Raw genomic sequence first — 26,775 nt, forward strand, 5'->3', positions numbered from 1 at the left:
GTTTACCCAATTGGCAAGCATCACAAGTGAGATCCTTATCAAACTTGATATTTGGAATTCCCCTAACCAAATTCTTTTTAACTAGCTTAGAAATTTGGTACATGCTAGCATGTCCCAACTTTCTATGCCAAAGCCATTTTTCAGATTCAAAAGATGTAAAACATGTTACATTTTGTTCCTTTAAATCTTCAAGAGTTAATCCATACACATTGTTGCATCTCTTGGCTTCAAATAAAATATCCCCAGTTTTCTCACAAACAACCAAACAAACAAACTTTTTAAAGATAACATCAAAACCTAAATCACACAATTGACTAACACTAAGTAAGTTATGTTTCAAACCATTTACAAGAAGCACATCATTTATACAAGAAGAAAAATTTTTACCAACTTTCCCAACAGCCACTATTTTTCCTTTTGCATCATCACCAAAAGTGACAAGTCCTCCATCATACTCATCTAGCTTTATGAAGAATGTTGTCTTTCCGGTCATATGCCTAGAACATCCGCTGTCCATATACCACATGTTCTCCTTTCTTTTGGATGCTAGGCACACCTGATTTACATGATCTGCCATAAGGCACTGTTGAGACTTGGTCTCTGATTCTTCATCATCATCATCTGAGTCATTTTCCAACTCTTCCCATGAAGCCATTAGTCCTTTCTTCTTTCCTTTTCTCGGCTTTTCTTTCTTCTTCAACTTGGGACAATCAGATTTAAAATGCCCCATTTCCTTGCAATTGTAGCAGATTACTTTGCCAAGGTCTTTCTTCATCCTCCTTGAGCTGCTGCCTTTGCCTTTGAGCTTTGCCATTTTCCTGAATTTTTTTGCAAACAACACAAACTCATTTTCAGAAGAGTTATCGCTGGATTCATCATCCAGAGGGTTAGTCACAGAAGAAAAAGCAACCCCTTTCTTTTTTGAATCCTTTTTCAAATATGCGTTTTCAAAAGCAAGAAGATTTCCTCTCAAATCATCAAGTGTCATGGAATCTAAGCTACTACTCTCAGAAATAATTAAAGCTTTTGTTTCCCACTCTTTTGTGAGACATCTCAACACTCTTCTCACTAGCACAGATTCTGAATGTGTGATTCCAAGAGCATCTAAGCCAACAGTGATGGTATTGAACCGTTTGAACAGTTCATCAATGGACTCTCCTTCCTTCATTGCAAACATTTCATATTCCCTGTTTAACATGTCTGTCCGAGTTTTCTTTACAATGGTGGTTCCTTCATGAGTGATTTGCAACTTGTCCCAGATTTCCTTTGCCGTTGTGCATCGTGATACTCGTCGGTACTCCTCAAAGCTGATAGCACAGTTGAGCAGATTGATTGCCTTGGCATTTAACTCCACCTTCTTCCTATCTTCCTCGGTCCAGCTTGCTTCTGGTTTAAGAGAGATTACTCCTTGAGCATTTGTGGTAGTTGGAAATTTAGGACCTTCCAAGATGATCTTCCAAAGTCTGTAATCCACGGCTTGTACAAATATCTTCATCCTCTCCTTCCAATAGGTATAATTTTTCCCATTGAAAAGAGGAGGTCTGTTGCTTGATTGACCTTCAGCCAGATTGTAAGACACCACATTTGCGCCACTGTTTTCTGTCATGAGGATCTTTACTCCAAGCTGCAAAGCTTGATCTCTTTGAGACCAAGCTCTGATACCAATTGATGGTTTCAGTGGCTAAGAGAAGGGGGGTTGAATCTTAGCCCCCTTTTCGATGCTAACACTTGCTGACCTTCAGAGAAGACTTTTCTGTTTTTGCTCGTCAATGGACACGAGCAACTTTGTTTTGTCTCGTCCCTTGCCACGAGACTTTTCTTTTTGTCTCGTCACTTGGCACGAGATAATTTTGGTTTTTGCTCCTATGTATTTGAAAACAGAAATGGAGTAGAAAGGAGAAGAAGATTGCACCCAGATATATCCTGGTTCGGCTGCTAAATGCAATGTAGCCTACATCCAGTCTCCATCACAAACATGATGGAATTTCACTATAATCAATCTGATTACAACTTGTAAAGTGCTAACCCAACTTACAAGGGGATTCCCACAGAATCATGATACACAACATAGATGAACAAAGGACCTCTAAGACATCTATGGCTTTTTCTTTTAATTTTGCTCTCTCTGCCCTTTTTCGCTCTATGGCTTTTTCATACAAACCTCACTTGTTTGCCTTTTTCCATGAGACTCAAGACATGACAAAATTAAACAGAAAAATTACAAAATAGAGAACATTGAAGGAGAAGAGAAATCTGTTAGCTCAGGTAGCTCTGAGAACTCTGTGCCTTGCACTCTCAAATTTTCTCCTTGCTTTAAACAGTGGTTGTTCCCCCTTTTTAAAGAAGAGGAAAGCCTCCACACTTGAAGCTAAAACCGAACCAACTTCTTCCTCCTTCAACAAACACAGAACCGGTTCGGCCACACAGAGAGAGAAGAGATAACCATGCATTAACCAACATGCAATTACCTCTAGTCCTTTCTTGATCATCACCCTTCATCAATCCGGGCTCTCCATCCTAGGCTTGCTTTCCAAGATGGATTTTTGGCCCTTGATGTCTCATGATGATAATGACTTCATCTGCTTTAATCTCTGCCTTCAACCATCACTTTGCCACTCTAGCTACTCCCTGTGGTGGTTGAGCAGAATCAAAGACAAGCCATGCTTCAAGAATCTCCCTTGCTGGCCAAATCTTCATCTTCCTTTTCTGAGCATGAAGAGCTCGAGATTACCTCACCAAATCTAACCACATTTGGTGAAAATCTCAGCCACAACTCATTTTTATTTTAGTATGTTTTATTGCCATCATTGTGATGGTCTTTAGGCTTGCTTTCTCTTCCTTTCGGTAGCTCTTTTTTTTTGCTTCCATGGCTGCCAATATTTTCTGTGCAATAACCGAAGAGAGAAAGAGATGAGAGAGAGAAGAAAGAATCTGAAGTAAAGCTATTTCAAAGTGATTAAACTAATTAATTGAAAATAGCTTGCTTTTACTTCCCTTAGTTGGCGTGTAGCAATGATGCCCTTAGTCAAATCAATCTTCTCTCACTTGCTTATGTTTCCAATGTATTAAATTAAATTTGAATTCCATCCAAAGTGAGAAATGGAATCCGTTGGAGGCAAGCAACAATTGTTAACTTTTGCTTTCTTGATGGACTTTGGATTCGGATCATGCATGGAAACATTCATCAAAATTGAAATTGAGCTTTGTTGCAATAAAGCTTAATCTGACCCAATAAAATTTTGATTCAACCAAATTAATTGGGCTTATCATAATGTTTGAGTTTTGGCCCAATTAATTTATTTTCCATTCAGCCATATTCATCATAAATTATTAAAACCAAGGGCTGAATGTATATTGGACTTGCACCAGAAATTTGTTTTCGGCCCAACATTAAACCTGCACAACAAAATTATTAATCAAAATATGTTAAATGAAAATTAGATTAATAATTTTGTAATTAATTATTTTTAATAATGTTTAGTCATCACAAATATTAATTTAGAGTTTTCCAAACTCATCAATCTCCCCCTTGATGACAAACCTGTTTTCCTCCATGTCTAACTTCATCCGTGCAGTGGCTTCCTTGACATGAAGTTTTTATTGATTTATTTTTATCAATAATATTTTTAGCTCTGTTGAATATTGACATCATTTTAATCAAACTGTGGAACTTCGGAAGACTAACTCTTATCCATTCATTTCTCCTATTTTGGTCTTTCTAGCTTGCTTTGTCATTTTTATTACTTATGCAGCACAAGTAACAAAAATGATCCTAATGGATTTTTTCCTAATGAACTGAATTTCCTTTTGGAAGAGGATGATTCTTCTCTTTCATTTATTCAAGGAAAACTGTGTAAATGCCAAGAGAGTAGTTCTTGTAGACACCTATCAAAACCTTTTAAGATAATTAATAGTTGGTGCATTATTTTCAATATTCTTGAGTTTAGTACAGTCAAATTGAATTGCTTTTAGTTTTCTTTAATTCTTTTCTTTCTTTTCTAAAGAAAAGGATAGAGAGAAAGCAGACAAAATGAAAGGTACATGGTATATTCAACCAACCTAGACTCCAAGGATTTATTTCCCCTACTTGTGTGCACATTTTGAATTTGGAAACATTAAGCTACTAGTTATATAGAATGTACCTCAATATAATTTATAGGCAAGATATTTAAGATTGTAAAATGATCATTCATGATGGAAATAAACTAAACCTGTGAAAGGCATAATTTGGAAGCACCCAAACATAATATAAGCACATACCTTCTAAGAAATACCATAATGTCTATTTTTTTTTTTATGAAGAGTTGGAAGTTAAAATATTTATTCAACACAAATAACAAACACTTAATATAATTTCTCTTTGAAAGATGCTCCAAGATAAATTATAGAAGAGATGCAAATGTATAGCTTTTGACATATTAAATGTGTAAAAATTATTTGGTCCTCCATAATGCAAAATTTGTTAATCCATTCCTTATTATTTATTCACTAAAGGACTTCGTTAGCTTATGGATATTCCAACTTAGAAAGCAATTGATAGTATTGAGAAGGGGATTGAATCAAATACCATTAAAAAACTTTCTTGCTCAATAAAATCATAATTTCCAGTCTCTTTAAAGTTTAAATAATATCACAAATGCAAGATGATAAAAAATATGCAAAGAGAGAGTTAGAAAAAAGAGGCACAACAAATTTATACTGGTTCAAATCCAACATGAGTCTACATCCAATTCACAACCAAAGAGAGATTTTTCACTATATCAATGTTTATTACAAATAATTTCTTACAGAAACACAAACTTCTTAAACAGCACAACCTAAGGACAACAGAACAAGTCTCTTTATCTAGCCTAGGATAACTCACTCTCTGTTTAAAACAATTGCAGAAAGAGAATGATAAACAAAGTGACACAAGTGAAAAAGAGAAAAACTTTGCAGTTGTATCGAGACAAGACTAAATGATGAAGAATTTGATTCTCTTTCTCTGATTTGCTTGCTGATCTACTCTTCCCTTTTTGTAGAGAGTTTTCCTATATACTGAAAAGGATGAATTGACAAAAATAATATGCTGTCAAAAATAATGTTTGCCATCATACAACATTACATAATAACTAATAAGTTAACAGCAATAATAATTTTCAGTACAAACATTGATTTAATGAAATTAAGGGTACTGAAGTCTACTTGGGAAAATTATTTGGTCCTTCTACCTATTTAATTTGGTCCTTTTTAATAATTTAAAAATAATTGGTCTTTTTTGTAACTAGTATTCTTAGTGGTCCTTCACAATAATTTTCCTTTTTTATTTCCTTTTAAATATGAAGCTATCATTTTAATTATTCTGACCAAACAGGTAAAATGGAATTCCAGAGAGAATAATAGAGTAATTACCTACCTGAAGCTAAAATCAGAAAACACTTCTGGTTCCCAACATATCAATGGACTCCATTTTACCACCTCAAGTGAACCTTGAATTGAAAGTAAACAGTTTTGATATGATTGCCACTGTATAAGATTACATCTCCATATATTCACAAATACCATGATTCCATGAAATCTCAACCATCTGTGTTCAGCCTCAGTAGGAATTTCCTGCAAAACAAGGTTGTTAAATTATTTAAAAAGATAACCCAAATACAGCACAGTAACACCATAAATTTTCTGCATCCAAAGTTAAGGTAGTATTCAAAATAAGAATCTTTGTAGTTTGTTTGATATTACCGTTAAGCAGAATTTTGTGTTGTGGAAGTATTTGAAGTTATTTGTTTGAATAAAAAAAGAAAAAGAGGAAGAGAATCCTATTTTTAAGAAGATGCAAATGGGACATACTTTGTGGAAATAGGAGGGAAAACCACTTACCAGTTTGATACATGAAGCATGGATACAGTAGGCCTTCCCACTTCACAACTACATATATATGCCATGATATTTTGAATCATGAAATCTCAGCAGAAGGTGGGAAAAACAATAAATTTGATTCACCTATTTGTTAATACATCCAAAGAAATTTTCAAATGTTGGATACAGAAAAAAAAAAAAGATATTCCTGTCTTTTGATTTATATTTCATCTTAATTCTTATCTTCCTTTGTAAATGCTGAAAAATATGAAGGATGATAAGTATGACATATAGCAATGAGTTCTTGTCAGATAACAAAGGATGTCTCTTTAAATACAGCAACAAAATGAGAGCTTTCCCAATAAATGAAAGAAAATAATGCAAATTTTCTTGCATTCTTTTTGGCATATCAGTTCAACTAGTTAATGTTGTTGTTTGTAAGGAAAAGGAAATTTAGGCATGTATGAATTATTTAATTGTGCTAGCATGTGAAATATGAAGATTAGAGAATTACTTGGTAAGTAGTCAGTAACCTTTTATTCAAAAAGGTTGATGCCATCGACTTTAATGGTGGGGATGTGAGAAATTTTGGCCCAAATTTGATGATTCCTGTTCTTGCAGTGTTCTCCCAGCAAACCACAGATATGAATTTGAAATGATGACAAAGAGGAAGACAGCTTTTCTCCTGCCATATTTCTCAGATTGGAACAGTATGAAAGGAGTAAATGTTTGAGGGAGGTGAGGGGTAGAAGCTGGTTGCACTCCAATGTCTTCATATTTGGAAAGCAATAGAGGTGCAAAGTGGTAAGGGAGGGAAGATGAGGTAGTGAACCTTTCTCAGGGTATGACTTGGGGCCCTCAAAGCCACCATAAATGGTAAGATGAGTGAGGGTGAGGGTGTGGAAGTTTCCCATCCCTGATAGCCCTATCACTTGTTTCTTGCGATTTCCCACAAGAAGCTGATTCAAGTTAGGCGGCAAACCAACCCTCCAGCAACCTACAAAGATTTGAGCAACCTTCTATACTGAGAGACTCTAAACACGGGAGAAGACTATTCATGTGAGACAGCAATGCCACCAACTTGCACAATCTGTGACTTTAAGATGAGTCAAGTTGGGTGCATCTAGTCCTTCTCCTGCAAATGACACTAATTCGGGGCAGCCGACCATGGTGAGACATTGAAGAGCAGATATGAAACCGACTGAAACTGATTTCAGATTCTTACACTGTTGTATCTTAAGAATCTTGAGATTGGGAAAGGCATCCAAGGAGAATGAGGTTAGTGATATCGCAGCTGTTTTCTATTTGTACTCTACCAAATCATACTTGTGCTGCTGCTGTTCTCTGGGAATTCCAGGTTGCTGCAACCACTGATTTTTAGCTTTTGCAAAGATTTGGGAAAACAATTGTTAGCAAAGGATACAGCAGAGCAACAATATGAGATGTGTACTTTTTGGAGACAACTTAGATGGCTAATGCTGATTGCCTTAAATTCAGACTTAGGTGGAGAGATCACTGATCAAAGTGAAGATGATAATAGTAGTAAAAATCTTGTCCATCCCACTAGGTTGAGATGATAGTTGTTAAATGGTAAATGTAGCTACGTATTTATTATTTTTGGTTTTAGTAGTTTGCCTATAATAATTTCTACCTCAATCTGGACAAGATGCAATGAGTGTATTTTTTGCTGCATAATTTCCTCTCCCACCACAGTTTGGGATTCACTGTATACTCATATTTATTATTACTAAAAATCAAAATTTTGATGTCCTTCTGCTTTATAAGACAAAAGTAGCTCAAGTGTTGAATAAAAAGTATTAATATTTTCAAGTTGTTCAAACTGTAGTATCAAACTACCTTTGTCTCATTTTGGTCCATCATAACTTATGGCCCCATCATAAATTAAGTGCTTGTCATTTTGTGAGTGTAGTCGTTATGAGCAAAGTTTGTATAAACCACTCTCTTTGTTGACATTAATTGCCTTGCATCTCTAAAATAAGGTTGTTCCTGCATCCAAGAATAAATATTTTTCTCATTTATTATTATTACGTCTAAAAATATATCTCATTTGAGAATTATCAAGTGATATTGATTGTTTTCAATTATTTTTATCAACTTATAATAATAACTTTTTAACATACTAAGTAGAGTAATTCTATCATACAACTTGTATGTTTTTAGCAATTTTCTAATATTGTTGTTCCCCTCTACCATGATTTAGGGGAAAGGGGGGAACCAATATTTTTTTTTCATACTTTTTTTTTTGAAAAAGTTTTTTGAAAGTTTTTTCTAATGAAACTGAATTTCCTTTTGGAAGAGTATGATTCTTCTCTTCCATTTATTCAAGGAAGAGAGTAGTTCTTGTATACACCTATGAAAACCTTTTAAGATAATTAATAGTTGGTGCATTATTTTCAATATTCCTGAGTTTAGTACAATCAAACTGAATTGCTTTTAGTTTTCTTTAATTCTTTTCTTTCTCTTATAAAAAAAAGGAGAGAGAGAAACATTAAGCTACTAGTTATATAGATTGCACCTCAATATAATTTTCATAGGCAAGATATTTAACATTGTAAAATCATCATTCATGGTGGGAATAAACTAAACCTGTTAAAGGCATAATATGAAAGCATCAATACCAGCAAATAATTGAAGAGATGACAGAACAACAGAACACCAAAATTTAACGTGGGAAAAAACCTCTCAATGTGAGAGGGAAAAAAACCCACGGGAAGGTAAAAGTATTCACTATTTTCCAAATAAAGCTACAAGCAAGTCTCAAAACTTACAAGCACTACTACTTATAAGTGCAGAACTCTTGTCCAAGAACATAACCACATAAACTAAATGGTGAAATCAATGATACAATAGACAGCCGTTGTTTTCGAACTTTTTGGGTAGAGAGCACGGATAGCGATCACACCTCAAAGTTGAAGGACTATGATAAGAACCTGCTTGATAAATACACAATGATGCGTTCAACATTGTTGCATTCCTTTTTAGCTTCAAAAACAGAACCGAAAGGGACAAATTCAGCTTGAGAAAAGATTGACATCAAAATAATAATACCGCAATGCAAAATTTTGACAAATGTACTTACATGCTCACCAAATTGCGATTCTCATAGAAGCTGCCTAATGCGCATTTTAATATGTGAAACCAGAAAGAAAGCAAATCCTCCAGCACAGCAGTTATCTATCCCTTGATGCCTCTGAAAAATCTATTTGAGTTGGTATCCATAAGAAATGATATGAGATAGAGCAGCTTCAAAGATCAATACCTCTGGATCCATCGAGTTTATGTTACCTTTATGAAGAGTTTAGCTGCAACTTATCTTCTTGTAGCGTTTGCCGGGCAAAGGACAGTGTTGAATTTGAAATAGTAACAGAGAGAAAGGAAGCTTTTCTCCTGCCATATTCTCCAACCTGAAGTAAATTGCAGAGAGGAATAGAGTAACTATACCAACCTGAAGCTAAAACAGAAATCACTTCTTTTGATTGAATGAAGGTAATGTAAATATGGTTTGAATTTATATAAAGATTATGTGCTGAAAGGGACAACTTAATCATACTCAATCAAGCCTCTTCATATATGCATTGTATTGACCATTGTAGGCAGCTAACTATCCACAACATTTTAGCTTTCAAGTTTCCCTCTCCTTTTCTGCAATTGACACTGTTTCAGTTTCAAAATATTTGATCTTGTCTACTCAAGTGACAGCAAGGGTATTCCCATGTTTCTGTATTGCTGCTTATTCCTCAATGTATCTCATGCAGAGCTCATAGGCTTTCTCCTGACACACTAATACACAAATTAATATCATTTCAAGACTAGGAGTTTGTCATCAGAAAAACCAAACACAGTTATCATTCTATAGTCTTTCAGTTCTTTTTATTTTCTACACTTTTTTGTGAAATGCATAGTAGTGCAGTAATGTTGGATCATTGTTTAGATTTTAGGATCAGCAGTGAAATGATATTTAACAAATATAAATGCCACCAAAAAGAATTGATACATTTTTTAAGAGGAAGACTAATATTTAAGAAAAAGAATATATAAATTTTACAATATCAATACTTGTAGATAGTTCTTCTACTTTAATGAATGACGAAGAAAGTGAGATATAACCTTCAAAAGTTCAAAAAGTTACATCTCATGACTTTAACCTTAACTTTTTGGAACGAGATCTTGAAAAAGGGCTTTAAATTTGTCAATATCACCAAAACCAGAGAGATGAGATTAGACGAGTTTATCTTAAGTAGAGTCTATATCAAAAATATTTTGACAATTATTTTTTATCTGACCTCCCAAAATTTTGTTTCAAGTTTCGCCACTGGTGCAGCCAATCCTTTTCCTGCAAATGACACTAATTCAGGGCATTCATAGATGGAGATACGTTGAAGAGCAGCGTGTGGTGCCTCTGACATTGACACTGATTCCAGATTCCTACACCTTGATATCTCCAGATGAGTCAAGTTGGGTGCAGCCAGTCCTTCTCCTGCAAATGACACTAATTTGGAGCACTCAATTATTTTGAGACGTTGAAGAGCAGTGTGTGACTGTGTGGTGCCTCTGACATTGACACTGATTCTAGATTCCTACACAATGATATCTGAAGATTCTTGAGATTGGGAAAGACATCCAACGACAAGGAGGTCAGTGAATCACAGCTCTCTTGTATTTGTAAGATTTGGGAAAACAATTGCCCAGAAAGGATTAGGTTTAATATTTTTCTAATATTGACTAATATTTTGAACGAATATTTTATTTTCATACGGATAAGATATAAATTTCAATTTACATTTTATAGTTCAATTGAAGGAGTTTTTTTTGGTGAAAAAAGTATATTCATGACCTCCGAATTCTAGGTATAGTTTAAAATTATAAAAAATTATAGGGATAAATTTATAATATTAATTTAATTAATTCAAAGAATTGAAGATGACAGGTGCTCGAATATAATGCATATTGACGCCGGTCGCATGGCCGTCATCCTCTAGCACATAACTTGAGAACATCTTTTTCCACTTCATTACTGTCGGCTCTTCCTTCGTCTCATTTTTCAACACCACCCACTTCTCCTCTTTCTCCTACCTCAAGTGAAGCAGAAGCAAATTGCATTAATTTTAGGTTGAATGGAAACTAAATTAATGGATCTCTATCTATCAATTTTAAATTTGAAATTTTCTCAACAGGTCTTTGGATTATTTTTGAAACTCTTCAATAACAATAATAATAATTCAATTACATTGAGCAATTTTTGAAAATTATAAATAAAAAAGAGAGTTAGTGGAGATCGATTCTGCCATCGTCCTTTATCAATGGCACAAAACATGCCAACGAAGTTGGCGCTTCTTCTCTGCCGCCAAGAAAGACATCTAGAAAATAATGTTTCATGAACTTTATTTAAATGAATTAGGACTCGAACTTTGAAACGACAATAAGAAGCAACTGTGGAGCGACGACGAAGCAGATTTTTCATTTAAGATGAAAAGATTGTTGATGCTTCAGGGAGCGGACTGAACAGCACGACCCGCGGCGACCAGTGGAATTGCGGCTCTGGTGGCATCCATTGTTGCATTTTCATGGAAGCTGAGAAGAAAACCAAGTGACTTGACATAAGACCAAGTGACTTGACTCATGAGGCTGCATCTCTCTTCTTGGGTTTGTTTGTGGGTTAATTTTTTTTGTTATGGAAGTAGGAGTGATGATATACTTTAACATTGTAATTTTTGGTGTTTTTCAAAACTGTGAAAAGTATACAAATCGGAGGGTCCAATTTCATTGCAGAGAGAGAGAGGGGGGCACAAATCGGACCCAGGATTTTCTGAAATCGGACCTAGAGTTTTCTGCTAGTACACAAATCGGATCCAGGGTTTTTTGAAATCGGATCCAGAATTTTCTGACAGTACATAAATCGGTCCCAAGGTTTTCTGCCAGTACATAAATCGGACCCAAAATTTTCAGTACCTCCAATCAGACGGTCCGATTTCTCTTGGACAGCCATCATACGCCAGTGAATCACCATACACTCCCATAACTCAGATATACACCCTTCCTTTCATCATATTAAAAATAAAAAATTCTCTGTTTATGTTGTGCTTCAATTCAAAAAGACCAAAACAAAATTTGGAACATAATTTTAATTTAACTTTTCTATGATCATTAAAACAAATAATAAAAATTAAATCAAGAATGAATTATAGCTGCAAAAATAAAATATTTTAAATAATATACTTTTTCCACCAAATATATGTCCCTTAATTGAATAATTCACAAGAGTTTAGTTTGTAAAATTTAGTAAAGGTTTTTTTGTGACTAAATTTAGTAAGGGTTTAAATAGTTATATATATATATATATATATATATATATATATATATATATTATTGTCGACTGATTGGTGTGAGAGAAACAGAAGAAGTGCCTCCTCAAAACCCTAACTCGTCAAACCTTCTTCCTCTCGCCGCTGCCACTACTACTACTTGGACCTTCAAGCGTTTCCAAATCTTCTCGAGAGACCAAATCTCCACCGCAACTATGGCCACTTCCGCCGCTGCGCCGCGCCAGCTCTCTCAGAAGGAGCAAGACATCCAGATGATGCTTGCGGCTGAGGTGCATTTGGGAACCAAAAACTGCGACTTCCAGATGGAACGCTATGTCTTCAAACGCCGCAATGATGGTAAAACACTCTTCTTTTGATAATTTTTTCTTATTTTCTCGGTTACATTTTGGTTGTGAATATGAATATGATTGAAGCGTGTGTCGATTGTGGTGAATTTGAAGGGCATTTTGATTTTGTAACGTTATATCTTGGGTTTATTCTGATATTCGTTTGCTCATATTAAATACACAGAGATCTGTGTAGAAATTTATTTATTTATTGTGTCTATATATTCCTTGCTCATTTGTGAATTTTCTTTTCGGTTTATTTATTTATCTTTTTGTGTCTATGGGGTTCTGTTTTTTGTTATGTGCTTTTTATTAGCTTGTTATAAGCGGGTAACTTCTGTTCCAAAATTGATCAAACCTTAAGATGCCTATAATCATTCTAATTCAGTAATATATATACAAAAGTACACGTGAAAGAGTTTGGGGTGGATAAAAATACAGGCTATGATTTATAAATATAAAAGTACACCAAAGATTGTTTTCCATGGACAAAAGTACACATTAAAGATTGTAAATATCAAACCTTACCAACAGTATGACACTTTTGTCTATCGAAAACAATATCTGAAGAATACTTTTGTTTTCACGAATCTTTAGTAGGTATTTTTGTCCATCCCAAACTCTTTTATGTGTACTTTTGTCAATTTACTCTTTCGTTTGTACATTGTACTGAACAAAGAACGCATTTTATCTTTTTGTTGATTTTTAGTATTTCCTGTTACCAGGTATTTACATAATTAACCTTGGCAAGACATGGGAGAAGCTCCAACTTGCTGCTAGGATTATTGTCGCCATCGAGAATCCGCAGGACATCATTGTTCAGTCTGCTAGGCCATATGGTCAGAGGGCAGTCTTGAAATTTGCCCAATACACCGGTGCAAATGCAATTGCTGGAAGGCACACTCCTGGAACATTCACTAATCAGATGCAGACATCCTATAACGAGCCTCGCCTTCTTATTCTGACTGATCCAAGGACTGATCATCAGGTACCGCATTAGATGTTCAAAGAGTTTTTTGGTTGTGTTGAGGATGTAATGTTGTATATGTAATATGTTTTCACTTTTAACAACCAATGTTTTCATGGGGCTTTGAAATTCTGCTATCAGTTGATCTCATTTTTGTTTTTCCATTTTTGTGCAGCCCATTAAGGAAGGTGCTCTTGGAAATATTCCAACAATTGCCTTTTGCGATACTGATTCTCCAATGCGGTATGTTGATGTTGGCATTCCTGCCAATAATAAGGGGAAGCACAGTATTGGTTGTCTTTTTTGGCTATTAGCAAGGATGGTTTTGCAGATGAGGGGTATTATTCGTCCAGGGCTTAAATGGGATGTGATGGTAAAAACTTATTTCTGCTCTTATGAATGTAACTATTGTTACTTTGCACTTGATTCAGAACAAGTTTTCTTTCAGTACGTGCAAGCGTCTAGAAATTCATATTTTCTTGTAAGATAGTAATATTATTCTTTGGTATCCTTCCAATATTAGATAATTTATGTCAACTTTTCATGTGTAGGTGGATCTATTCTTCTATAGAGAACCTGAAGAGGCCAAGCAACAAGAGGAGGAGGAAGCACCAGCTGCCCCAGAATATGCCATTCAAGACTTCGCCATTCAAGACTTCGGTGCTGCTGGCATTGCCGGTTTCCCCACAGCTGATGGTGAATGGACGGCTGTCACAGTACAACCCTGGCCCGAGGAAGTTCCACAACAACCTATTGCAGCTGCGCCTGCTGATTGGGCCCCAGATACTTGTAAGAATAATTTATTCAACTTTGGATCTGTGGTTATATGCTAGTCATTTGTGTGATTTAATTTCAGTTTGATTGGTTGTATTGTCATTCTCTTTACGCCCGTATTTGTTCTCCCTCCTTTTTCCTAATAAATTGGATGCGCAATAGTTGCTGCATCAAGCTTTTAATGTGTTCTTGTGTTTCAAAAGTTCTCCCTCGAAATGGTAGAAACTCTTGCAGCTTTAACATAGTCTTGTTAAGAAATATAAGATCACAATTTGTTTGACCTAAGTTCTTTTTATAGCTGCAGCTGCAGGTGATTGGGAACCGGTTCCAGCTCCTCAGCCTTCCGTTCCGGCACCCGGAGCTGTTGCTCCCACTGGTTGGGAATAGGATGAGTATGGGATTTTCTTTTGTTTAGGATAGATGCATCATTACCTGTAGGTTTGATATTTAAATTTTGAGTTAGCATACTGATACTTGGTTTGTTTCAACAATTTAATTGTTCCGTTGCGACCGCTAATGGTACTGAAGTTTGCTGAGACAAAAGAATATGTCGGGAAAACCTTACAAGATCACATTTTGCATATTGACCTATTATCTCAATTTTTCGAATGCCCCATCTTTAATTGAAATTCAAACTTACTATGTAAGAATAAAATTTAAAACTGTTCATACTATGGACAATAATCCATCATTTAATCACTGTAAGAAAATGTCGCATATCTAATCAATTTACAACGACATGCAATGGAAAAAGTACAATATATAAAGCATGTTCGTGATTATATTAATATTCCCTTTCATCCATTAAGGTAAGATTTCTTGTTTACTTGCATCAGATCCAAATGTTACGTTGAATAGTGTATCTTTCTAGGGTTTTAAGGGTTTGTATAAAAATGATCTATATAAGAAATATAGAAAATTAATTTTTAACATTTTGTGACTAAATTTTTATTTAACTTTTTTTGTCAAAGGTAAAGTCATTTTATTTCACTATAAATAAATTTAAGGTCCATATTTGGACAACAAATGAAGGATAGTATTGAAAATGTTCCACAAAAAACCAAATCAGTTTACAAGAAGAGTAAAGGCCTCAAGAGAGTGAAATGAAAGAACATCTTTAATTTTGAAGTTCATGGAAGACCCGATGAGCAGAAATCGCCCAAGGTGCATCAAACCCTTCAATTCTCCCAGTTTGGTATAGGGAGCTTCTTTGTGCCAGAGACCCACCAAGAGTCACATTCATCCACCATGAATACAAACAACTATCACTTGATGACAACAAAACTGTCTCCTTCAAACCCTCCCAAGCTTCCTTTTTCTTTGGCCCCCAAGCTTCCTTTTTCTTTGGCCCCCAAGAGATTGATGCATTGCGCTGCGGGAATTCTACTTTTCTACACCTCTGGATTTCCAGCTTTTGCAAAGATTTGGGAAAACAATTGCCCAGAAAGGATACATGAGAGGAACACCGTGAGATATCCATTTCTTGCAGGCAACTTAGATGGTTCATGCTCATCATTGCCTTTAATGCAGACTCCCTCACAGATTCACATCCCCTAACTGATAATCTATCCCCATCAAGATTCATGGTCTTCATCTGTGGATAAATTTCGTCGACTATACTAGTTTGCGAACTTTGGAAACATCCGACAAAGAAGAAACGATTCTGAAGAATACCTGATTAAGCATCTCTTCCTTCAACATTGGGCAATCTCTTCCTAGTTAGATTACAACAATGATACAACTTCAAGGTTTGCAAATTAGACAAGTTGCACAAAGACTCTGGCAATGTCTTAATAAACGTCCAAGACAGATCCAGGTAGCGCAGATGGACTAATTCTTTAATTGAATCAGGCACCACAAGTATACTCAAGGATGAATCTCTCGTGTACCATGATGCCACACCACGTTACAGAAGGATAAAGCTCTCAAGTATTTAAACTTTGATAATATGTCCCATGTTGCTGCTTCAATGTTGCACTTGGAAGATGAGCAATTGCCAAATAATAATAATGTTCTCAAAGATTTTACTTCAGAAATCAAATTATGAAATTTTGAGCTACAATAACATAAATTTGCACACAAATGTCGAGGCTGAATCCTTATCTCCTCCTCTTTACCAAGTTCTTCTAGATTGCAATAGAAATCTCCAGCAAGGAATATTGCTAAGTCATGCAAGAGATCATGCATCACAAAATAATCACCAAAGCCTTCATTCTTCGTGAAAAATAATCTGGAAGTAAGTTCATCAAAACACTCACAACCAACTTCTTCTAAACTCTCTCCTCTCTTTGGTGGTGGTAAAAGATCTTCTGCCATCCACAAAAGGATTAATTCATCTTTCTTAAATTCATAATCCTTGGGAAATAAAGCACAATAAACAAAACAACGCTTTAAATATGGAGAAAGATGGAAGTAACTTATCAGTAATGCTGGAATAATCTTACTCTTCTCCACCGAAAATTCCCAAATATCACTCATTAGTATCTTACTCTTCTCCTCAACATCATGCTTTGTACCTAACAAGCGACCAAGTGTTTCTGCAGCTAATGGCAAGCCATCACACTTCTTGACAATCTTTCTACCTATTTCTTCAAGTGCTGCTCTCCCATTTGACTGTGGAAAAGATGCATTTTCTGCAAACACTGACCAACAATAGTCCTCCGACAACTTCTTGAGAAAATAAGGGTGACAATTTTGAACTGCGGAAGCAACATTTTCCTCCCAAGTAGTCATTAGAACAATACTTCCCTTATTCCCATTTTGTTGGAAAGGGGTCATAAAATTACTCAATTTGTCACCATCATCGCTCCAAACATCATCAAGAACAATAAAGAATTTCTTATTGGACAATTCTCCTTTCAAAGCATTTTGAAGTGAATTGAAATCATCGAGACTACAAGTACCTCCATGGATCTGCTTTATGACATTCCTTGTAGTCTCAACAACTTCAAACTTCTCCGAAACGCAAACCCATGCTTTCAGATCAAATCCCTTCAGGAACTCCTCCTGATTGTTGTACAGCCATTGGGCTAAAGTTGTTTTACCAACCCCACCTATGCCAACAATAGCTATCACAGACAGGTGATGCTCGTTGTTGTCATTCAGCATCTTGACTAAGGCCTTCTTGTCATCCTCCCTGCCATACACACTCCCTTTTACAAGAGAACTGGATGGAGTCCTCCATGATGAGCTACCAGTGGGAATCTTTTCAAGACCAAGGAAATCTTTTTGTTTTCCAAGATCCTCAATTCTTCTAACCACCCCTTCCATCTTGTCTACCATGTTATCTCTATCTCGGTTGATGAAGAAGCTAGGGGACCACCAGGAAGAACTTAGCTCCTTTTGAGTGGCAGCTTTGGCGAGGATAGTGTCGAGCAAGTCCTGAGCACAGTAAACAGCATCCCGGAGACTATCGAGCCACTTCCTCACAGATGGATTACCGAACTGCTTCATCTCAGCATCAGCAACAAGAGCTTCAGCACCCAACAGAGCAGTCTTCAGCCTTTCAACCAAGTCAGAGCCAAGCTTCTTTCCCAGTACCAAGTTGACAGCATCAGTTGTAAGGAGCCTCTCAAAGACAGTATTAATGAAGCCATTAAGAAAAGCTCCACAACAAGTGCAGCAGCCATGATATGATCTCAACAAGTGATCGGAAATTTAGATATGAAGGTGAGTAAAAAATGCAACGCTTGCAGGCTTTGTAACCGAACTGTGTGTTGGTATATCAAAGACTGTTACAGTGAAGATGAAGAAGCAGTTGTCAATAATTTGTTGGCAACAAGACAAAGATAATTCAGGTTCAGGTTAGAGGACATTGACTTCAAGTCGTCCCAGCTGGCTCACACTAACTTTAGTCCTTGATTCTACTTTATTTCATGCAGGCAACATAAATGCATCTTGGGGTAAGTTTCAATTTTCAACTAACGTGTTATGTTATGGGACCGGGTTCAATAGTACTACCAAACTAATCTCACTCAAATACATCAAATGGAAGTAGTTATGCTAATATTAGTTACTAGTCACCATCAGTACTATATTAAGAGTTATGTATTTCTTATACAAAGATTAAAGAAACATAACAAACTAAAGAAGTCTAAAATAATTATTTCTTAGGGCAAAACACATAAGTGAACCATAGCTAGGTCAATATTACATGAATCAGCCAAATTAAAAATTGGTTCATCAATTAACCAAAGGAGATTTCTATATAATTCGAACCAATTTGGTTCGAACTCAATCTCCATGTAATTCGAACCAATTAGGTTCGAATTACACCTTGTAAAGGTTTGCCAAATAATTCGAACCAATTAGGTTCGAACTTCTACATATAATTCGAACCAATTAGGTTCGAATTACACATTTGCCAAGTAATTCGAACCAATTTGGTTCGATTTATAGCTACTATGGTGGTTCGAATTAGTGAGGACTAGAGCTGTATTTATATGGTTTGAACGTGAGTTGGTATCATTAGAGAGGAGCTAAGATGGCTAGTGAGGAGAGTTTCGTAGTGTTGGTTCACCACAGAGGATCCATTAAGAGGAAAACTCGTTCCGGTGTGAAGTTCACTGATAAGGATCCTCTCTGTGTTATCGTAAGGCCTACGACGAGGTATGAGGACCTTGTTAGCTCTGTACTGCTGAAACTTGGTCTAGAAGGTGTGAAACGGGTTAAGAAGTTTTTTTTATCGAATTCCAATCACGGTGCTCCAGGAAACCGTAAAGTACGATTGTTTCACAATCGGGAGTGATGATGACTTGCAGGTCATGTTTCATTGTCGCCGGCAGTTTTCAGAGGTGAGGACACCAGAACTGTTGGCAAAGTTGGTTGACGCTGTGTCCAACTCGGGGGGTTCGAACCAGAATACCACCACTTTAGCCATGGTAACCGGTTCTAGCTCAAGACTAGCCGTGGCATCTTCCTCCGTCCCTGCGTACGAGCCGCCCCTCCAACCTGTCGCCTCCCCTTCGTTCGCTGTTGATCTCAACGGGAGTGTAGGCGACGAGGTCGGAGAAGGGGAATATCCGCGGACCTCTTTACAGTGTCTTGTACCGGCTGGGGTTGGAGATGGATTCTTGGATGATCCAGAGGACGATGATGTCGAGCCGGATATGATTGCTGATGACAATGGCGATGATGCTGGAGCAAGTGAGCCTGCTGGGGCGGGCGGTAGTTCTAGCTCTGGCACGCAGTAGTACCCTCCACATTTTTCCTCTTTGGACTTGGATGCCATGAGCCAGGAGGGGGTACCTGGGCAGCCGGCTGGATTTGGCGCTAGAGATGCTGAAGGGTCTGCAGGTCTGACAGAGTTTCAGGTTGGTCAGCAATTTTCGGATAAAGAAGAGGCCCTCTTAAGTGTCAAGACTTACAGCATCCGTCGAGGGGTACAGTACAAGATCGTGGAGTCTGACTATCGCCGGTATGTGGGCAAGTGTTCTGAGTTCGGCAATGGGTGCACATGGTTGATTCGGCTTAGTCTCCGACAGCGAAAGGGAGTTTGGGAGGTCAAACGTTACAATGGACCGCATATTTGTCTCGCCACCTCGATTTCCAGCGACCACAGGAAATTGGATTACCATGTGATATCGGCATTCATTATGCCAATGGTTAGGGCTGACGCATCCGTCAGCATCAAGGTGCTCCTAAATGCCACCGCAACACACTTCGGGTTTAGGCCGACTTACAGGAGGGTCTGGTTGGCGAAGTAGAAGGCTGTTGCCCTCATCTATGGTGACTGGGATGAGTCGTACAATGAGCTCCCAAGGTGGATGTTAGGAGTCCAGTTGACGATGGCTGGTACTGTTGCAGTCCTAAAGACGAGCCCTGTTCGTGTCGGTAGACAGTTGGACGAGTCTCGAGCTTATTTTTACAGACTATTCTGGACGTTTCCACCGTGTATCGAGGCATTCCGTCATTGCAAGCCCCTAATTAGTATTGACGGCACCCATCTGTATGGCAAGTATGGGGAAACGTTGCTTGTCGCGATTGCACAGGACGAGAACTCCAACATACTCCCTGTTGCATTCGCATTAGTCGAGGGTGAGAACGCTGAGTCGTGGTCCTTCTTTCTCTCCCACCTGCGTCAGCATGTGACACCGCAGCCGGGTCTGCTGGTTATCTCGGACATGCATAACGGCATTAAGGCCGCGCTTGAGGCTCCTGACGGAGGCTGGTTACCTCCGTCTGCATACCGGGCATTCTGCATTCGACATGTTGCGGCAAATTTCACCCTCACCTTCAAGGGCAAAGACGCAAGGAGGCTACTTGTGAATGCGGCGTACGCTAAGACCGAGGTCGAGTTCCATTACTGGTTTGATATTCTTAGGTCCGAAGACCCGGCGATGTGTGACTGGGCGAACCAGATTGAGTATTCGTTGTGGACACAGCATTGTGATGAAGGGCGTAGATTCGAACACATGACGACGAATATATCTGAGTGTGTGAACTCGATCCTTAAGGGTGTACGAAACCTACCTGTGTGCTCGCTAGTGAAGGCAACATACGGAAGGTTGGCGGAATTATTTGTTTGCAAAGGGAGCGAGGCTGAGGCGCAGATGGGAACCGGACAACAATTTAGTCAGCACTTGGTGAAGTGTATAGAGGCCAACTTGAAGACGGCTAGGTACTTCACCGTTACTGTGTACGATAGAGATAACTCTGAGTTCACCGTTGCAGAGACAACTCCGACTGGTTCTTTCTCACTAGGTAGCTACAGAGTCTCGCTTGCATCTCAGACATGTGACTGTGGATACTTCCAGGCTCTTTATTTCCCGTGTCCCCACGCACTGGCATGCTGTGCCTACTCACGGCTTACATGGGAGCCTTACGTCCACCACGTGTATCGTCTTAGTTCGGTCTTCAGTGTGTATCGGATGTGTTTCACACCTCCCATTCCGGAGGGTTTCTGGCCACCATATGACGGGCCGACTGTCATCCCTGATCCCAATAAGAGGCGTGCGAGAGAGGGTTGGCCGAGGTCCACTAGGATACGGACCAATATGGACGAGGCAGATCCGAACCGGCCAAAGAGGTGTGGGCTTTGTTGGCAGCCGGGCCACACACATCGGAGTTGCCCATAGCTCGGAGGAGCAGAGCACACACGGGGGCATGATTAGGTGTTTTGGTGGATTTGGTACTTTCGTTGTTTCAATTTCGCGTTTAGATTCTACTATTATCGATTTTCTTACTTGTAGTTGCTGACTGATAGAATTTGTTAACGTCAGTGTGATGTACTTTGAATGAGAATTTAGTTAATGAATATGTTCTTTCTCCGCAGTTTTAAACGAAATGTATGTCTAATGCACACCGGAATAAATAACTCTGCGAGTTTTATTAAACCATGATGCAGATGCAGAAACTATGTTTGTAACTTAAATTGCTGTGCGGAACGAATTCTTAGTAATTCGAACCATCTTAGTTCGAATTACTTGCTGGCTAATTCTTCACATAGGTTCGAATTATATGTAGAAGTTCGAACCTAATTGGTTCGAATTATTTGGCAAATCTTTACAAGGTGTAATTCGAACCTAATTGGTTCGAATTGCATGGAGATTGAGTTCAAACCAAATTGGTTCGAATTATATAGAAATCTCTTTTGGTTGATTAATGAACCAATTTTTGATTTGGCTGATTCATGTAATATTGACCTAGCTATGGTTTACTTATGTGTTTTGCCCTATTTCTTATGCAAGCTAATAATGCATGCAATGAAATGAATTTGTAGTGAACAGCAAGGTAGTTGAGATTGAAATTGAAGAATAAATGAAACATGTAAAATGAAAAACCGTAGATTTAAATCGAAAAATCGTTTGACCTCATAAAAAAATTTAAAATTTATTGGCTTATCCAAAATTGTAATATTAGAAGATTTTAAGAATTTATTCTTAATATATAAAAGTAGGTACATAGATTTATCCACATTACTTATAAGTTATTTCTCTTTTTCTATTTACGCCATGTCAGCACTATCGCTTACTTGGCAAAATTTTAGAATCCACCACTCAAATCTTGCCAAATCAAATTTTATTTTCAAATAAAAAAAACACAAAAAACAAAACCAACAACTTAACTTTTTCAAAATGCACTAAAAACCAAAGAGCTTATTATCTTTTTCATACTTCTCGAAACCCTCTTTCTCTTGGCACCTCTTCCGTACCAAGATCCTATTTCCTCTATCCACTTCCGGTCCCATGAGCCATTATTTTTTCCTCAAAATAAATTGTCCATCGCAATGTCCATTCCTGACGGAGCCGCATTGCATAAATTGCAGAAACCAGGGCAAACTCCATTCCTCCTGTTGCGGTTTCGTGCCGAAGTTCGATTCTGGGTCTCAAACCAACGTCATCATTCGGCGCCGCCAACGTAGGAAATTCGTCCCAGGTATCTTCCTAAAGATTTTCAACTTTTCCGTTTACTCGTTTAATATCATTTTCAATAGTCCTATTTATTTGTTATAAATAATATGCAAGTAGCACAGGTTTATGTATTCCTCTTTTTTAAACGGTTCTGTCTAACAGTCACAACCAAAATTAATGTACTTCCACAATTTACATTTATGTGTTTCTCTTTTTTTTATCATTCTTTGACCATGTCTTATTCTCTTTGTTGTAGAAGGATTTGCAGTGGTAATGACAGCAGGGAAGAGTTAATACCCAAAATTGCTAGATTAAAGAGGCAGAGAGCAATTATTTTAAAGAAAGGAAGATAAGAAGATATGTGCCTCTTACATATGATTATGCAGCTTGGTTTGTTTAACATAATTTTTATTGCACCTTTCTTATTTTATTGTAAATTGATTCATAAGGTGATTTTGATGCCTATTTTGAAAATGTAGAAACACAATTATTTGAAACACTTAGATCTATCCAATTTAGACAAGTAAGGATGAGGAAAAAGCAATATCTTCGATCAAAGAAGAGTGCCAATTTAACTTCCACTTCAGGTTAGTACAAAAAGAGTCTTATAACATATTTTGTTCTGTTGAGCAATCCTATCAAAAAAAAGAAGACAAGACGATATGTGCCTCCAGCATATGATTATGCAGCTTTGTTTGTTTAACATAATTTTTATTGCACCTTTCTTATTTTATTATAAATTGATTTATAAGGTGATTTTGATGTCTATTTTGAAAATGTAGAAACATAATTATTTGAAACACTTAGATCTATCCAATTTAGACAAGCAAGGATGAGGAGAAAGCAATATCTTCGGTCAAAGAAGAGTGCCAATTTACCTTCCACCTCAAGTTAGTACAAAAGATGAAAATCAACCAATCACTATTTAGTAAAATATTTTAAAAAAATTAAAACAAAAAACTCTTATTTATTATTATTCAATTGAAACATCAAGTACTAATTAAATGCAATAAACATACATTAAAAGTGTCATAATAATAATTATAAAAAATTTCAGTTACAAATATTCAAATTCTATAACTTATACATATTAAGATTCTTACTACTCTTTATTTCTTAATCTCTCATACTAATTGTCAAAAATTTCTTAAATTTAATGTAACATTTTTATATATTTTTCATTCTCATTCATTTATTCTTTTAATTATTTACAAACAAAAAACTGCAGAAAAGACAAAGAGTAGCCATTAATGCAAATCAAAAAATAAAAAAAAATACAGTTTTGTATAACTCTAATATAAATCTATTTATAATATGTTCTTTAAAATATTTTTAATATAACATTTATTAAAATATACTATATAGTATAAATAATTTAGTTCTCCGCGCATTAAGCGGGTCTCACTTAAATTTTATAATAATGGCTCGTACTTGTGTTTTTAATTCATGAAAGACTCAAGGAAATTGCAAGTTGAGGAAGGTTTCAACTTTGTACGAACAAGGCAATAGTACGGTTTTCTACAACTTTTATCACTGATTGAGAGTTTGAGACACTCCTGATTATTTCTTTTTTACTTCTTATTTCTTTCTACACAAAAAAAGGGGATCTCTTTGAGAGATAAGCTGCACTTTAAATTGCTAAATAAGAGTGTTGGAAGCTATATAGTCCTCCATAATGTAAAATTTTGAAGAGAATATATCATGACCTATTCTCTGTTTTCTGAGGTACTGTTTTAATAGGTTTGAGCTATTCCCTTACAGTTATTACTGGTTCAATTCAGAAATTAAAAGAAAAGGAAGACCTACAGCTATAGAATTGCAAGTTGAGGAAGCTTTTAACTATTGCACGAACAAAATTTTGACATTTGCATGTTGTAAAGAACTATAGATAATTACAGCATTAGGCGCTCATGATGATTCTTTTATTGGAATATTCAAAAATACATTATCATGAAATTCTATGGAGTTTAAAACCAAGAGTATTTTCCAACGAAATTAAAGTGGTATATGCATGCTACATTGTTACATAACTAACTCTTAAAATTATTCTTCTGAAGGTGTCACTGATTCCTTAGTAACAAGACACAGTATCGGTAGTAACCTAGAAAATTCATAGCAGTGGAGTGCTTATTTGGCTTTGCTCTAACTTTTCATTCTTTAAATCCTTTCTTGCAAATGGTGTTGTTTTCGTGTCACCGACGGACACTATATAAAACTAGGAATATTTTGGTACCACATTTTAAAGCTAGTTGATAGCTGATGCATCATTTTCAGTAATATTTCTAAGTTGAGTACAACCAATTTGAATTTAGTTTCCTTCGGTTATATGCGCAACTCTTTGTACAAGGATACAAGCACATCAACAAAATGAAACCAATGAAACACGAGCAAAACTTCACCAGAAAAGAAGCTATTGTTTACAAACTTACTGGTAGTTCCACTAGAGAGCTCAGATTGCCATCACAACTCTGAATTGAAGAACTATGAGTTAAGAATCTCCAGTTAATCAAGAATAGATTAGACCATCTGATTATTCACTTGATCAGGTTAATATACTAAAGGGAATGTATAGAGACACTCCAAAAATTGTTTTGCCTGGGTCTCACACATAGGAAGATGATCAGAACTTGCTTGATAAATACACAATGATGTGTTCAACATTGTTGCCTTCCTTTTTAGCTTCAAAAACAGAACCGAAAGAGACAAATTCAGCTTTAGGAAAATTTGACATCAAAATAATAATACTACAATGGAAAATTTTACAAAAGTACTTACATGCTCACCAAGTTGCAATGGCCATAGAAGCTGCCTAATGCACATTTTCATGGTTGAATCTACAAAGAAAACAGATCCATCTATCTCTTCAGGCCCCTGGAAAATATATTTGAGTTGGTATCTAAAAGAAACTCTACGAGATAGTGCAATTTAAAATATCAATACCTATAGATCCATCAAGTTTATAGTTACCTTCATAGAGAGTTTATCTGCAACTCTTCTTGCAGCATTCTCCGAGCGAAGGACAGTCTTGAATTTGAAGTAGTAACAGAGAAGAAGGCAGCTTTTCTCCTTCCATATTCTCCAAACTGAAGTAAATTATAAAGAGAAATAGAGTAACTATACCAACCTGAAGTTAAAATAGAAATCTCCTCTTCCGATCCCTATATATTAGTCCAGTTTACCACATTGAAAGAACTTTGTAGATTGAATGAAGGTAATGTAAATATGGTTTCTATTGTATAAGATTATGTGCTGATATCTCATCATATAATCATACATGGCAAAAACAGTAAATTTGATTCATCCATTTTTTAATACATCTAAAGAAATTCTCAAAAGTTCTGGATACACAAAAATAATATTCCCTGTCTTTGAAGTTTCATTTCATGGCAATGAATTCTTGTCTTCCTCCTTAAATTGTGGCAGCACGAGAAACATAAAGATTATCAAAACTCATCACCAATATGCTCGAGCTTATCAAAACCTTGATCCACAGGGACTTAAGAGATGGCATCTGTCCAAGTGAAGGCAGCATGCAGCAATTCTTGCAATACACCAGAGATACACGTGTCATGTTTTGGTAAGAGGAATGCCCAACCCAATCTGGAAATATTGTACCTCTGTATCCATCAATTGCCAACTCTTTCAAGCCATGGTGCGGTCACAGGCTGTCGAGGATATCTCTTTCCGTTTGTGTGCTTGAAACCATATCATCATCTGAACACCATTTCAATAATAAGTAGTCAATGTGCTTTTTATCTATTATCCTTGCATTCCTTGCTTCTTTGCCTTCAACAACATTTTCCAACTTCTTAATCTCAAATGTTCCACGAAGATTCACAAGCTCTCCTAATTCTTGGGTTCCATTCTCTTGTCTTTCCACAACAAAATCACTTGAGAATTGCAACTCTTTCAATTTGCTTATTCCTCCATGCATTTCTTTCAAAGGAGTTTTTCTAATATCAAGATGCAGTAGTACATTCATACAACATTAGTGTTTGTAGATTATACAAGTTGCACAATGACTCTGGCAATGTCTTAATATTAGTCCATGAGAGATCCAAATAGCGTAGATGAATCAATTCACCTATAGAATCAGGCAATACATCAAGTTTATCAAATGATAAAACTCTCAAGTATTTGAACTTTGATGCTATGCTTTCCATGCTAAACAAATT

At 36.5% G+C, this 26,775-nt stretch overlaps 3 protein-coding genes and 1 long non-coding RNA gene across 5 annotated transcripts; 2 read left to right on the top strand and 2 right to left on the bottom strand.

Annotated features, from left to right (window-relative positions):
* Window positions 1–4,675: 4,675 nt before the first annotated feature.
* On the bottom strand, window positions 4,676–7,395 carry LOC112740113 (uncharacterized). The gene is made up of 3 exons (XR_003171045.2): window positions 6,353–7,395; window positions 5,396–5,592; window positions 4,676–5,037 (listed from the first exon to the last, which is right to left on the bottom strand). It is a non-coding gene; the product is annotated as an uncharacterized lncRNA (long non-coding RNA).
* A 4,812-nt stretch (window positions 7,396–12,207) lies between these two features.
* Window positions 12,208–14,821, top strand: LOC112740124 (small ribosomal subunit protein uS2). Of its 2 annotated transcripts, none has more exons than XM_025788999.2 (5): window positions 12,208–12,518; window positions 13,234–13,496; window positions 13,651–13,848; window positions 14,027–14,264; window positions 14,548–14,821. In XM_025788999.2, the coding sequence occupies exons 1-5, from the start codon at window positions 12,377–12,379 to the stop codon at window positions 14,634–14,636; spliced, it is 930 nt and encodes a 309-aa protein (XP_025644784.1). In that variant the 5' UTR covers window positions 12,208–12,376; the 3' UTR covers window positions 14,637–14,821. The 2 variants fall into 2 exon arrangements, with proteins under 2 accessions (XP_025644784.1, XP_025644783.1); XM_025788998.2 differs by having other exon boundaries at window positions 12,214–12,518; window positions 14,554–14,821.
* A 1,294-nt stretch (window positions 14,822–16,115) lies between these two features.
* Window positions 16,116–19,014, bottom strand: LOC112722481 (putative disease resistance RPP13-like protein 1). Its single transcript, XM_025773526.3, has 2 exons — window positions 18,974–19,014; window positions 16,116–17,817 (listed from the first exon to the last, which is right to left on the bottom strand). The coding sequence occupies exons 1-2, from the start codon at window positions 19,012–19,014 to the stop codon at window positions 16,116–16,118; spliced, it is 1,743 nt and encodes a 580-aa protein (XP_025629311.2).
* A 463-nt stretch (window positions 19,015–19,477) lies between these two features.
* On the top strand, window positions 19,478–22,874 carry LOC112722485 (uncharacterized). Its single transcript, XM_025773538.1, has 4 exons — window positions 19,478–19,561; window positions 20,240–21,212; window positions 22,516–22,625; window positions 22,857–22,874. Exons 1-4 carry the CDS (start codon window positions 19,478–19,480, stop codon window positions 22,872–22,874), a joined length of 1,185 nt encoding a protein of 394 aa, XP_025629323.1.
* The last annotated feature ends 3,901 nt before the right edge of the window (window positions 22,875–26,775 follow it).

Source organism: Arachis hypogaea, chromosome 2 (genome assembly GCF_003086295.3).
Source record: "Arachis hypogaea cultivar Tifrunner chromosome 2, arahy.Tifrunner.gnm2.J5K5, whole genome shotgun sequence".
NCBI classification, from domain to species: domain Eukaryota; kingdom Viridiplantae; phylum Streptophyta; class Magnoliopsida; order Fabales; family Fabaceae; genus Arachis; species Arachis hypogaea.